General features: G+C 50.8%; 1 protein-coding gene across 5 annotated transcripts in view; it reads right to left on the reverse strand.

The window, feature by feature from the left end:
- The window catches only part of EIF4ENIF1 (eukaryotic translation initiation factor 4E nuclear import factor 1), a 49876-nt gene continuing 35618 nt past the window's right edge, over window positions 1-14258 (reverse strand). For 4 of the 5 annotated variants that reach the window (XM_058656945.1, XM_004592005.3, XM_058656946.1 and 1 more), the window contains exons 8-19: window positions 13306-13441; window positions 12964-13143; window positions 12117-12349; window positions 7860-7931; window positions 7239-7422; window positions 6450-6529; window positions 5980-6119; window positions 4834-4918; window positions 3374-3506; window positions 1471-1815; window positions 1062-1226; window positions 1-740 (exon numbers count right to left, since the gene is read on the reverse strand). In XM_058656945.1, the coding sequence (XP_058512928.1) occupies window positions 499-740; window positions 1062-1226; window positions 1471-1815; window positions 3374-3506; window positions 4834-4918; window positions 5980-6119; window positions 6450-6529; window positions 7239-7422; window positions 7860-7931; window positions 12117-12349; window positions 12964-13143; window positions 13306-13441 (1995 nt within the window). In that variant the 3' untranslated portion in view covers window positions 1-498. The remainder of the gene's footprint in view (window positions 741-1061; window positions 1227-1470; window positions 1816-3373; window positions 3507-4833; window positions 4919-5979; window positions 6120-6449; window positions 6530-7238; window positions 7423-7859; window positions 7932-12116; window positions 12350-12963; window positions 13144-13305; window positions 13442-14258) is intronic. The other variant, XM_004592006.3, reaches the window with a different exon arrangement.

Consider the following 14258-nt stretch of genomic DNA (forward strand, 5'->3'; position numbering starts at 1 on the left):
TTTCATCCACACACTTGCATATGCAACTTTAATCAACCAAAAGAAAAAAGTCCCAAATGTACAAGTGAAAAAAATCCAAACTGTTGACACAGGCTTAACTAATATCAGCTACTTTTATGTACAGCTGTATAAGTTCAAAAAAGCTATCCTATATGTATATACAAGTTTATACACAGGTCTGTACATAAGGGTCTATACATTAATTTCCTCAAACCCTTAGGTGCCACCTCTTGGTGAAGACACCAATACTTCATTCACATATTTTACAAAAGAAAGACTTTCCAGGATCGACAACAGTGCACCCAGTGCTCAGTCACACAGGCCCCACTCGATGGGGTGAGATCCATCTGTCAGTGCAGACCACACGGTGCGTGCCCCCCCGCAGCTTTGCACAAAGTGCTCCAAAGTAAAAAAAAAAACCCCTGAACCAACCCGAGTCGAGGCAGCCACGTCCCAACAGGGTGTGCCTGAGTGCAGGCGCGGGGAGCCACATGCTGCTCATTGCCGGTACTCCAGCTCGTCCACGCTGATGACCTTGGTGGGCATGGAGGGCAGGGGCTGCTGGAGCACGTCGGAACCAAACCATTTGGCAAGGCCCACAGGGGAGTTGCTCCTCTGGGTGGGGCGGGGCTCCAGTGGGGGGTGGGTGTGGGGCAGGCCGGAGCGGCTGGGCACACTCTGAGGGGTCGTCTGGGCGGTGACAGCTGCTGCCTGGGAACCAGAGCCTGGAGGGTGCAGAACTGTGGAGACACAACAGGGCATCACCTGAGCAGGAGGATGGAAGTGGCTCCCCACTGGGCTCCTGCTTCCCTGGACTGGGGTCCCAAGGGCTCCAAAGAGCAGTCCTCTTCTCCCGAGGACTATGAGAAAACTGCTTTAAAACATTCTGATGAGACCTTGGGAGGCTGAGTACCTAGGGCAGCAGTGCTGGCTGGTGAGAGGTCAGCTGTCCTGGGGAGGCCTGCCGGCTGCTCTGCCTCCTCTCCCAAGGACTTTTCTGGTAGTTAGGGTCAGTAGTTTGTCTCCACTGGAAGCATCCTAAATGCCTCAGGCCCACCTACCTGAGCGCTGCAGCTGCTGCTGCATCATGGCCAGATGCAGAGGCGTCCCGGGCCGCGGGTTTAGCAGCGGGTGACTAGCAGCAGGTAAAGGGTAGAAGGGCTGGCCCAGGATGGGGCCCGAGATGCTCTGCAGATGAGTCAGGTCTATCCCAGGAGGAAGCACACCTATGGGACAGAAGAAATAAATGACTGAGCAGCAGTCTTTCAAGTTTCTAGGAAGTTTGGAGCTTGCCTGATGCTCCCTTGATGTGGAAAGTAAATGCAGAATGCTCACTCCTAATCTCTTATCAACAAAGTGGAGGCTGGGACCCTCTGCCCACCTGTCAGATGTCAAGATCCCCCCCCGAAGGGTGAGTCCTTCCCCAGAACAGCACTTGCCCCAGGTCTCCTGGCCGACCCAGCAACTCACCAGCTTGCAGCAGACTCGGGAGGTGCTGTGGAGGTACTCCTTGGGCCAGCATCCTTTGGACCAGCCCTGGGTGAAGCTGATGAGCAGGTCGGACAATAGGGACATGGGGGACAAGGGGAACTTGATGGACAGGGCGGAGGAAAGGAGCGCCCGGAACTGGTGACGCCAGGGTGGGGGTTTTTCTGCCCGTGGCTTTAGGTCGGTAATCCTGTTCTTTGGTGTAACGGCTGGCCTGGGACAGGGGGGTGGAGCACGAGGGCCGCTGCAACGTTGACAGTTTGGGGTTTCTAGTGGGAGAGGCGTCTCTGTCAGCACTGGGTAGCGAATTGGATGACAGGAGGTTCTCTGTAAGGATGCAGACGGGACATTTTAGGGTTGGCAAACCTGCCAAGACGCTGTGGCCTCCCAATGATCCAGCCAGTCTGAGTTCTGACAAGGCTCCAGCTGCTGCTTGTTTCCCTCAGTACGTTTAGAGAACTGTGGGCTAGTGGCCATCATTTGCCTTACAAACAGGACATCAAAGTCACAAGGGCAGTTAGGGATACAGCTTGGGCAAGGTGCTGAGTTTTTGGTCTCCTAATTTTTTTCTGGAACAAAGGAATTGTGATAGATCTTATAAAACCCAAGGCTGCTAATGCTACAAAAGACAGTAAAGCAGTAAGTGCCCTCCCGGGCTGGTCAGGCTTGCTCGGTGACAATGGCTGCGCCCTCAGTCTATGCTAGCCATTCTAGCCAGCTCTTTGGCTTTAATCTTCTTAGCCTAAGGGGAAAAGTGTCAAATTACCCATTACCACAGAAAACTGAAGCACAGACTGAATTGCCTCAACAGGATTTCCCTTCCTTCTAATAAGCCTTCCCAGATGTAGGCCAAGCTCTCAGACCTACACCCTGCACCTAAGTAAACCCTGACTCAGTCACCACTTCCTTCACACACTCCTTCTTTTCTATATGCTTCTAGAAGGCTCTCAAACACCTCTGTGCCTTGTCCACTACATAATTTGTTGGATACTTAACACTTCAGGTTAGAGAGAACTTTTTTTTTTAATTTATTTTTATTACAAAGTCAGATATACAGAGAGGAGGAGAGACAGGAAGATCTTCCATCAGATGATTCACTCTCCAAGTGAGCCGCAATGGTCGGTGCTGGGCCGATCCGATGCCGGGAACCTGGAACCTCTTCCAGGTCTCCCATGTGGGTGTAGGGTCCCAAAGCCTTGGGCCGTCCTCAACTGCTTTCCCAGGCCACAAGCAGGGAGCTGGATGGGAAGTGGAGCTGCCGGGATTAGAACCGGCGCCCATATGGGATCCCGGGGCGTTCAAGGTAAGGACTTCAGCCGCTAGGCCACGCCGCCGGGCCCAGAGAGAACCTTTCAGAAGTAAAGACTAGACCAACGGGCTGGCATGGTGGCTAAGTGAGCTATTCTTCTGCCTGCAGCATTGGTATCCGATATGGGCACCAGTTTGTGTCCAGGCTGTTCAATTTCCCATCCAGCTCCCTGCTTGTGGTCTGGGAAAGCAGCAGAGGATGGCCCAAAGCCTTGGGACCCTGCATCCGTGTGGGAGACCTGGAAGAAGCTCCTGGCTTAGGGTCAGTTCAGCTCCAGCCATCTGGAGTGAACCAGCACATGGAAGATAATCTGACTTCTGAAAATATGCCTCTCAAATTTAAAAGACTGGGCAAATCGTATTAATTTGCAAATCAAATGTATGATTTTTTTTTGCAGCTGGAACCTAAAACAAAGCTCCTTGTCTAATCCAGTCCTCTCACTGACACAGAACTGTGGTTGGAGTGGCCTGGGTCTTGCCCAGGGCTTTGCAGCAGCTCCAGGCAGGCTGGTGAGTGCTCGGATGCTGGCCCTCTGCTGACACCCTGGCAGCAGTGCCCCCACACAGCTCCACATACCTTCACTGGCCTTCGGAGCGTCCTCCGCCCTGTCGCTTGGAGCTGCTTTCCCAGAGGCCGGCTCCTCCTTGGTTTTCTCTTTGCTCTCATACATCTTTCGGATCACTGAGGTAGGGGTGAAGGAAGGAGAAAGCTGCAAAGAGAAACACCTGGTATGAGCTCTGCCTCTGGGTGCATCCCCTGTTGTCGAGCTTGATCACCAGCCAAGCCGCCCAGCGAGGTGAGACGGCCCTATGCGGCCCTGTGCTGGTCCCCTGGGTCCCCGGCAGCTCTGGATGCTGCAGAAAAGGTGAACACACACACAGTGCCATGAGCACGTTACTCCTCACTCCCAACTCGCTTTCATTAAAGCCTGGAGCTTCAGCCGCCCCAGGTGTGTGGTGACAGACACCCGCAGGGCACGCTCAGCCTCAGCAGGAACAGCATCCCTTCGCAGCCAGCCTCAGCCCCACTGTCCCAGACCCCTAACCTGTCCACTTCTTTCCTCCACTATCCGAAAACTCATAGTTCCTTTTTTAGTCTCGGGTTTACCCGAGGTTCTCTGTTCGTTTCTCCTTTGCTCATTTTATTAAGCCTGCAGTGGTTCTTCCTAAACCCTAAGCCCTAAGTCAGGTCAGCCTTTACCACACACTGTTGAAGTACGGCACAAAGACCCAGTGGGCCGTGTAGCTCTTCCTTTGTCAACTCTCTGTGACAGGAGACATGCAGGGAATGGGACCTTCTGGAATGCTAGTTGTGAGACACTAGCTGTGCCACCACACATGAGCAAACTCCTTTGTTCCAGCAGCAGTTCCCTCTGGGGAGACCTGAACATGAAGTCTGAGTGCTTTACGGTGCCTGCCCCAGGACCCACCCCACCCGTCTCGCCGTGAGCTTCTCCCGCCTCCCATGCAGCTGTCCTGGCCTGGTGTGCTCTGGCCCAGGTTTCTCTATCCACGGGAAACACTTTCCTCAATGTAGGAAAGCTGAGACAGGCAGCTAGGAAGGTATGTGAGGGATTTTCAGAAAATTCCGGGTAAGTGTGGATCAAAAAATGGCTAATGCACGTTGAGCATTCTTTTGCACCAAAGTAAAGGTATCTCCAAAAAAATTAAACCCAACACATTTTTTGTTGTTGTTTCACCTGAGAGGAGACCTGGCTTCCTCTCCACCTCCTGGGACCAGCAGAGCTGGGCTAGGAGGCAGGGACTCAGCCCGGGACTCCCCTGGGGCCTGCGCCAGCAGAAGCTGCAGCCGAGGGCCCGTGCCAGGAACCCACTCCAGGCATTCCAGTGTCAGATGCAAGCGTCTTAACCGGGGTCCTCACCCAGTCAGCCAGACGCCTGCCCCTGTACTGGGATTCTCAGATGAGATCAGGGTTTCTGTGGCCGGCACAGAGGCTGCTGAGAAGTGCACTAGTATGACGCAGAGCCCACTAGGGAGAAGCCTCCGAGTCATTCCCGGTCCCCAAGGTCACTGACCATGCTCGTGATGGAGGCAGCGGGTGCGGGGGATGAGGCGTTCCCCCGGTGCACAGGTGCTGGGGACTTGGTCACTCGTTGTTGCCTGTGAACAAACCAAGGACCCAGGTGAGACTGCACAGTAGTCAGGACTGATTCACTCCCCAGTGACTGCAATAGCTAGAGCTGAGCTGATCCAAAACCAGGAGCCTCTTTGGGTCTCCCACGCGGATGCAAGGTCCCAAGGCTCTGGGCCATCCTCTGCTGCTTTCCCAGGCCACAAGCAGGGAGCTGGATGGGAAGTAGAGCTGCCGGGATTAGAACAGGTGCTCATATGGGATCCCAGCATGTGCGAGATGAGGACTTTCGCCACTAGGCTACCTCGCCGGGCCCTGAACTTTTAATTAAAAACTAAGTTCCTATATTAGTAAAATGAAATTATTTACTGCCATCTACTTTACAGGGCTCTACAACAACACATAAGGTCTTGCACGGTAACAGTGCTTTTAACTACAAAACACTCAGGAAAGCCAGCAGGGGGCGTGGCGTGCCGTCTGGCCTGAGCTCCGCATGGAGGGGCACTGCTGACAGGCTCAGCACACAGCAGTGGCCGTCAGGGCTGCACATTCTGTTAATCCAGCTCAGAGAAGGGATTGAAAGGTTGGGAGGGCACCACCTTGGCAGAGAAAAAGGGCATTGGCCCAGGGCCCCTGGAGGCTTGTAGGTCGCTCCTGGGTATCTCCTGGTCACGAGCTCCCTGAGCTGGTTTCACTTTCCTCTGCCTGAGTTCACTTCATTTCACATTTGTCTAGTTAAAGGGGGAAAGAGTGAAGCCATGACCTACGCCTCAACAGCTCTGACCCCTAGGCCACTTGTAAAAGCCAATCCTTTAACTGGCAGAAACATTTAAATCTTAACCCTAGATCTACTCGTAACAATCTCATAAGCTAAGTAGGTGGCATGCTGCTTTCCACAAGATTAATCAGCAAACTGGAATGTGAAAACCAGGTAAAGAGTATGAAAAGCCCACCTAGGATGAAAACCTGAGGCCGTGCGGACTTGCTTTGTTGATGGCGCTCAGACGATGAGAATTACACCGTGGATGGGAACTGGCTCATGTCTGGACACCGCACCTGAGGATTCCCACCGGGCAGATGGACAACTTACCTGTTTCTGAATCCATCCCTGGTTCTGTCCACCTGCAGCTTGCCAAAACCAGGCTGGTAGAAGCTTGCTGCCTGTACGGCAAGGTCGTGCGGCAAGGCCAGCCCCTCCAAAGCTGACTGCTGCAACTCTAGCTGGCTCATCTGCAGAACCAAGGGGCGAGTGGGGGAGAGAGGGTCAGCTCGGGAGCGACTGTGATCAGCATGCTTTCTGGGAAGGCTTGCTGCCCTCCTCTTAGCTTTGTGCTTTTGGGCAACGACTGAACAAAACAGGGCAAACCTGAATACACGGTGCTGTCACCCACTGAACAGGATTCTAAGTATTACTTCTATTCAGCAATTTCCTACTTTTTTCTCACTGAGCCTCACCCGCTGCCAACCACTGCTGCAGCTCGGTTTCCCATTCCATCAGTGACAACGGGGGGCGGGGAGGAGCACTAAGAGTGAACATGAGTGTGAGAAGCACAGACTGACCTGGGCTGTGACCGGGCTCATGGGCTTGCGAATGCCTTGGAAGGGGTCTCCAAGCAGCTGCTGTGGTCCCGGCGTGAAACCTGTTGGGCAAGTGAGAGCAGCACTGACAGCTCCGAAGGCACAGCCCTGGAGGGGGTGCAGCTGCTGACACACTGCCCCTCTTCCGAGAAGCACCCATTCCCCCGTGCCCTATGGGCTGTGTGGGTGCTGACCAGCGTTTCTCGGTGTGAACTTCTGGTGTAGCCACCTGCTCCTGTCAGTTCGGTCAGTTTTGGAGCTTTGGACAAGAACTTTACTCTGCAGGAATGTGGCCATTACCACTAAGCCAGCCAGTGCCTCGGCAGAGCCCAGGGCTGCCAAGGCCCACCCACCCTCATAGTGTCTGGCGATGCCTCTGAAGGTGTGGCTGGCAGGGCCAGAATGGCCAGCATCGAGGACTGCAGTGACCCTACGGATGCTGGCACACACTGCCAGGAGAGCTCTCTGAAACAGCTGCTGTCAGTCGTACTCTGAGCAAGTCCCACACCTCACACCTGATGGTCCAACATCAGCGTGGGCTTCTGTGGCAAGGAAAGTCCACAAAGTCCAACTAACTGTTCTGGACTGAATTCCCTAAATAAGGAAGGAGGCCGAAAGGGCTGCAATCAACCAAGACTGAGTTTACCTGTCCCCTTCTCCCTCTCTCAAACAGCATAATAAAGAAATTCATGGCTTTCCAGGTTGTCAAGGATGCGCATCAGAGACAGCCAGTACTGGGGCGCCTGGGAAGCCCTGGGTAGGAACCCTTACCGATGGGTGAGGGTATTCTTGGGCGCAGGTAGTCTGTGGAGGCTGCTCGAGTCTGAAACACCTGGGACAAGGGGGGCGAGGGCGCTCTCTGACCCAGCATCGAAGGCGTAGGCTCCAGGCTTCCCATGAGGCCACTCAGAAGATTGGAAGAAGCAGGTCTCTGCATCGGCTGACCCAGAAGTTCCTGCAGGTACAAGAGTCATATCCTCATGAATAACCTGCGGATTGTGGAGTCACTTTGGGAAGTCACGTGATGCCTCTCCCTCATGCGCCATGGAAGGACTGGGTAAACATACATGCGATCGATCTATTCTCTTGAATGCTCAGCTGGAAACATTTCCTTTATATAAGTGCTACAAACACAGGTTAGATACTGCCAAGTTTTTACAGAACTTGCAAACCGGAAATCAAGGGCTTACTTGGTTATCTTTTTCTTTAACCACCCCACTTCCTCCCTATGAGTGACAGCACTACAGAGCTGGGTCGGACAGCAGCGGTGTCCCCGTGCCTGCCAGGCCACACAGCTCATGCTCCACGGCCCGAGGCTAGACCACTACACAAAACCAGGGCTGAGAGCTGCTGTTGAGGACTCCCAGGCCTCTGTGGGAGAGGGCAAAGTACCTGCAGGATGTTCTTAGGGACAGGCTGGCCTGGGATCTCAGCAGGGGACATCAAATGGCTCTCAAGGTTTCGCTAAAAAAAGTCAAAGGAAAACTGGTTTTAACCTTAACACATGTTACGGATTAATTGGGGACCCCAAGAAAGCATTAGACACTGGCTATGGGGGCTGGCCGGGAGAGCAGAGTCATGTTCAAGTCACGGAAAGCTAAGACCAACCATTCAACTCTGCTACCACACAGGTCATGGAGTGCTAGGGTGGGAAGGACCCTTGCTAGGGACACATGAAGCCTACTCGGAGACACTCCCTGTGCTGTCCCCGCCATTGCACTCTTTCCAACACTGAATCCTAAAGGAGGGGAAATGGTGCAATGGAGGTGCACTCACAGCATGCAGATTAAATTTTTTTTTTAAATTGTTTATTGGAAAGGTAGATTTACAGGGAGGAGTGACAGAAAGGAAGATATTCCATCTGCTGGTTCACTCCCCAAGTGGCCGCAGTGGCTGCAGCTGAACTGATCAGAAGCCAGGAGCCCAAAGTTTCTTCCAGGTCTCCCACATAGGTGCAGGGTCCCAAGGCTTTAGGCCGTCCTTGACTGCTTTCCCAGGCCACAAGGAGGGAGCTGGGTGGGAGCCTGGACTTGAACCAGTACTCACAAGGGATGCTTGTGCCGCAGGTGAAGGGCTTACCCTGCTAAGCCAAGGCACCAACCCCAACATTGTTTTAAGAAAAACTTAGGAGTTGCTGTTGTGGTGCCACAGGTTAAGCTGCTGCCTGCAATGCTGGCATCCCATGTAAGTGCTGGTCTAAGTCCAATGCACCTGTGAAAGCAGCACCTGATGGCTCAAATGTCCCTGCCATCCACATGGGAGGCCAGGATGGAGTCCCTCGCTCCTGGAGGTCATTTGGAGAGTGAATCAAAAGACAGAGCTTTCTACTTTTCAAGTAATCTTAAAACAGAAAAACCACACACACATAAAAGAAATAGAAAACCTAGCCAAGATACAAGCTTGGTTAGTTTGCTACATTCCAAAAGAAAACTTTAAGCATTACTTTTTTTTTTTTAAAGATTTATTTACTTTATTATTACAAAGTCAGATATACAGAGAGGAGGAGAGACAGAGAGGAAGATCTTCCATCAGATGATTCACTCCCCAAGTGAGCCGCAATGGCTGGTGCGCGCCGATGTGAAGCCAGGAACCTGGAATCTCTTCCAGGTCTCCCATGCAGGTGCAGGGTCCCAAGTCCTTGGGCCGTCCCCAACTGCTTTCCCAGGCCACAAGCAGGGAGCTGGATGGGAAGTGGAGCTGCCGGGATTAGAACCGGCGCCCATATGGGATCCCGGGGCTTTCAAGGCGAGGACTTTAGCCGCTAGGCCATGCCACCGGGCCCTAAGCATTACTTTTAAAAAAAAATATTTATCTTTATTGCAAAATTAGAAATATATATAGAGGAGAAGAGACAGTGAGGAAGATCTTCTGTCTGATGGTTCACTCCCCAAGTGACCTCAACGGCCGGTGCTGTGCTGATCTGAAACCAGGAGCCCAGATCCTCTTCCAAGTCTCCCACATGCAGGTGCAGGGTCCCAAGGCCATTCTCAACTGCTTTCCCAGGCTACAAGCAGGGATCTGGATGGGAAGTGGAGCTGCCGGGATTAGAACCGGCGCCCATATGGGATCCCGGCGTCTTCAAGGCAAGGACTTAAGCCACTAGGCCACGGCACCGAGCCCTAAGCTTTACTTTTAAACAAAGTTGCTCTAAGTTGGATCAAAACTCAAACCCTCGGCTTTTTGTTCCCTCAGTGAGGCAGTCCTTAGGTTTTACTTGCAATCCTTGCTGCGCTTTTCCGTGTAACCCAGTGCCTGACAGGATTCTGACACACCTTCTCCAGTACACACTCCCTTCCACTAGATGGAGCCGTCGCAGCCCAGAGCCGAGGCCTGGGGTGACAGTCCAAAGACAGGCAAGCGTTTTATTGCTGGCTTTGGAACTGAGGCTAAATGCAGATGATTTTAACAGGCCATCTCCCCAAAAGTCATTTAATTGCAGCTAATACAAACAGGCAACTCTGTGCCACACTGCATACTATACTTGTGGAAGATGGTTCTACAATTCGATTTGAAATGGAGTGTACGCTGAACCAACACATTTTTACAGGAATGGTACAGTGTGACGGAACCCAGCGGGTAAAGGCGGATGAAACACACAGAAACTACACAGTAGCAGTAATTAAAGACATCGATCTTAGATTTATGATTTATCATGCAAAATATCTGGGACAGACATCTGCTGTGTTTATTTTGTTACTTTCCTTATTGCTTCCCTAGTTCAGGCTGGGATTCTGTCTTTCCTTTGCCACCTGCATTTTATCTTCCATTCCTTTATGTGACTATCTGAGGCTTATTCCCTCAGCTCAGATCTGTCCTACTTTAGAGCACTGAACTCCTAGCAACAAACAGGGATCTTCACAACTCAGGATGAGCTGTGTTAACCGCTCCGGGATCAAACCTGGAATGAGATGTTCAGGTAGCTGGATCCCCCTGCCCATTTCTCCATCACTCATGGCTGGGCAGCATCTAACTAGAAGAGCTGACCTGACTGTGGTCAGCACCGCTCACCAAGACACAAAAGTGCTGACAGAGAAGTTACTTGCAGCTAATGATGCGATTCTTTGCATGGAAATAACTAAAGGAGTCAACAAGCACTGCCGTCTGAGTGGTGGCCAGCTGCAGAGGCCTGCATCTCCCCGGATACCTTTCTGACAGTCCAAGGCCGGAAGTGGCAGCACTGCTGTCTAAGCAGCAGGCTGACGTCTCTGTGCCTTACGGATACACAGACAAGGAACGCTAAACACCATCGGTCTTCTCTTGGAACAAGCATAATGTGTTGGCTTGCAACACCAGGATCCCATAGGAGCTGTTCCACTTCTGATCCAGCTCCCTGCAGCGGAAGACGGCCCAAGTAACTGAGTCCCCGTACGCAGATGGGAGACCTGGATGAAACACCTGACTTCAGCTTGATCCAGCTGTGGCTATTCTGGCTATGTGGTCAATGAACCAGTGAACAGAACATCTCAGCCTCTCATTCTCTGTCTTTCAAATCAATTAAGAAAGAAAAAACAAACAAAAACCAAAAAGGCTACTGGCATTCACATCAGGGCTACCTTGAAGTCCTCTGGCAAGGGGGTGAGGATTAAAATAACAGAAAATCCGGTTTGGTACATTCGCTATAACTTAGTAACCAGATTATATCTATATTTATGTTACTGAGCTTGACCTTGCTTCACATTAATCTGGACCAAGCATAGCAATACTGATAAGGCATGGCTGAACTAGACTCTAAAAACTGTTATGACAACGATCAATGCAGGCTGTATATCTGCGTTTATTGAAGAACACCACCCTGTGCCCTGAGCTTCAAGTCCCCATTTAAAAACAAACTTGGAAGGGCCAGCAACACAGCACAGTGAGTTACATCACAGCTTGCAATGTCAGCATCCTGTATCAATATGTCCCAAGTTGGTGGGGCTCCTGTCACCTGTGTGGGAGACATGGATGGAGTTCCTGGCTTCTGGCTACAGCATGGCCCAACTCTGGCTGTCCTGGACACCATTTAAGGGAGTGAACCAGCAGATGGAAGATTTCTTTGTCTCTCCAACTCTGTCACTCTGCCTCTCAAATCACATAAATCTTAAAACAAATGTTTAAAAAAAAAAGACTTCAAAAACAAACCCCTCAGCTTTTCTATCAATAAATTAATGGGATTCAAATATCTTCAGAAAAATCTACATTACAAATCAAGATTTGTAGTCAAGATGCCTAATCAAGGAAGGAGGTAATCCTGGATAGGTGTGAGGTATTAGAGGGTGTGGAAAGATTTTACTACAACACAGTAAGCTACAAAAGTTTAAGTAGCTATAGAACTTAAGTAGCTGAAAATTTCTCTGGAGTACATCCAAGAAGAATTTTTTTTTTAAAGCAGCAACTTAATAAAGGCATGCAGGCACTGAAAAACATTTGATTTTACAATCTTTCCACTGTTGCTCACAAGACAGATAATTAACTATGGGCTGTGTTTTCTCTAATCTTATGTTACCTTGATAACTAAGGGACACATGAAAGCAGGGACCAGATGATTACTAAAGAAGTTCCTATTTATTCGAATACCTGTATAGAAAAACACGTATTTTGGAGGTGGGAGGAGGGGGGTGAAATGGAGGAGAAAAGGAGAAAAAGCCTGGGCCTGTGCTAAATACTCACATTGACTTTGGGCTGGGAAGGCAGAGTCCCACTGGCCTTCATGGTGTTCACCAGCTTGTTGAAAGCTGTCATATCTCCGTCTTTCTTGAGCTGCCGATTGCTGGTTACGGCGCTCAGGGTCTCTTCCAAGTGCTCTGCCATGAAGGGGGTTGAATTCTTCACCTGCTGGTCCATCTTCAAGCCCTTGAGCCCTGCTTCCACCTCCTCCACTGAAAGCACAACCCCTGAATGTGCTGCAGAGTTGAGAAGGTTCAGGTTAAACAAGCAAAGGGACACTGGCTAAAGATTCTCCTTGGTTACCGGGAAGGTTAAAGTAAATAATTTATTTCATAACTGAAGGGAGGTTTTCTGGAAAGGCTGACACCAAAATCCTAGGTGCTTAGCAGTAGCAGTCAGCACCTAACAGTGCACTAGGTAAGAGAAGGCATCAAGCACAGTAATAATCTCTAAATGTCAAGACCGGGGCGCCCCACCTTAAGGTGCTGAGCTCCAGAATGAAGCAAGGTCCAGCTTTGTGCACTGTGTCCCTCAGAGGGATGTGGTGAGTCTTCTGGGACCTCAGAAGCGCAAGTGGCCCAACAGCAGCAGGCTGACAGCCTTGTGCTGTGGGAACCAGCAACTTACATGTGGGGGAAGGAAAACATCCCCTGGAGTGTTACAGCTGCAAGCCAGTCCTAGGCTTGAAGGACAAGCTCTTACTATGGGGCTTACCAGGTACTGAAACAGGAGGGACTGCCGGACTGTGGAACACAACATGAGAAAGTGCACTCTGCAGTTACTCCTGGTCAACCAGCAGTACGTGGGCCCCGAGTCCTCCCTTCTGAGACTGACGTTCATCAACACTTACAGCTCTCCTTGAGTTTTTCTTTATTTGCAGAAAGACTGGAAAGAAGAGGTTTTAAATCCACTTTGGCTTTCTGTAGCATTTCTAAAATATCTACTTTGTTTTCTGCATGGTCTTCCAATGGGATAGGAGCAAAATAATTCCCCGAGTTCTGTCCAGGAGAGAGGACGGCTTGCTCCAGACCTGATGCGGCAAATAAACATACTCAAAATCAGTTGGTCTCCACCAGGCACAGACATACCCAGGAAAGGCTTCTCCGTATCTAAAGCTCGACCCCACCCAGCCCGACGAGGACTAGATGTCAGGGAACGGCCAAGTGCGCACCGGAGCCACCACCTCACCTACCTGCGAGTCTCTCCAGCTCTTCGTGGGGTGTTGATCCGAGACTGCTGGAGCGGCTCCCTGACTGGCTGGGGTTAGAGAACCACCTGCTGAACCGACTGGCAGAGACAGAGCCTTCTCCCAAAACATCTTCTATCATCTATAGAGAAAACCAAGGTGAAAAAGGACAAGGTGGTTCACATTTTAAGGAGCAGTCACTCTCTCTGAACATCTTCAAGGCGGACATCAACACACCTGTAAGTTTTCTTTCCTTCTATTTGCAATTAATACAAACTGTGGCATAACCAACTTAATACCTTCTGGGCACACACTAGAAAGCCCACGCTCCAGGGGACTTTTTCTATCTTCTGCCACATTAACATAATGTCTCAACACAGGTTTTAAGGGGACTGTTTTCCCAGTGGCAAAATCCTTGCCTTGCATGTGCTGGGATCTCATATGGGGGCCACTTCATGTCCCGGCTGCTCCACTTTTCATCCAGCTCCCTACTTGTTTCCTGGGAGGGCAGCAGAAGACAGTCCAGAGCCTTGGGATCCTGCATCTGCGTGGGAGACCCGGAGGAGGCTCCTGGCTTTGGGTCAGCTCAGCTCCAGCTGTTGTGGCCGCTTGTGGAGTTGGACCAGCAGATAGAAGAACCTAACCTCTCTCTTCCTCTCTGTAAAACTACCTTTCCAATAAAAGTAAGTAAAATAAATGAATCTCAAACTGTAAACTCTCACCAGAGCAAAGTTTTCCACAGTCAAGCATACGAGAAGGCCTTCAAAAAACATTAAGAACAGGGAATTGATGAACAAAAAGCCTTCTGCAAATCTGGCAGTCTCGAGGTTTGTAAGGAGCATTATGAAGTTCAGTACTGACCATTTTAGAAGCCAAAAGAGAAGAGAGATTTCATAAAGATCCTAACTCCAAGTTAAAGAAAAATGTCACTCTGTTCTCCTACCTGCCAATAAAATTCC

The sequence above is a fragment of the Ochotona princeps genome, chromosome 29 (genome assembly GCF_030435755.1).
Source record: "Ochotona princeps isolate mOchPri1 chromosome 29, mOchPri1.hap1, whole genome shotgun sequence".
NCBI classification, from domain to species: Eukaryota; Metazoa; Chordata; class Mammalia; order Lagomorpha; family Ochotonidae; genus Ochotona; species Ochotona princeps.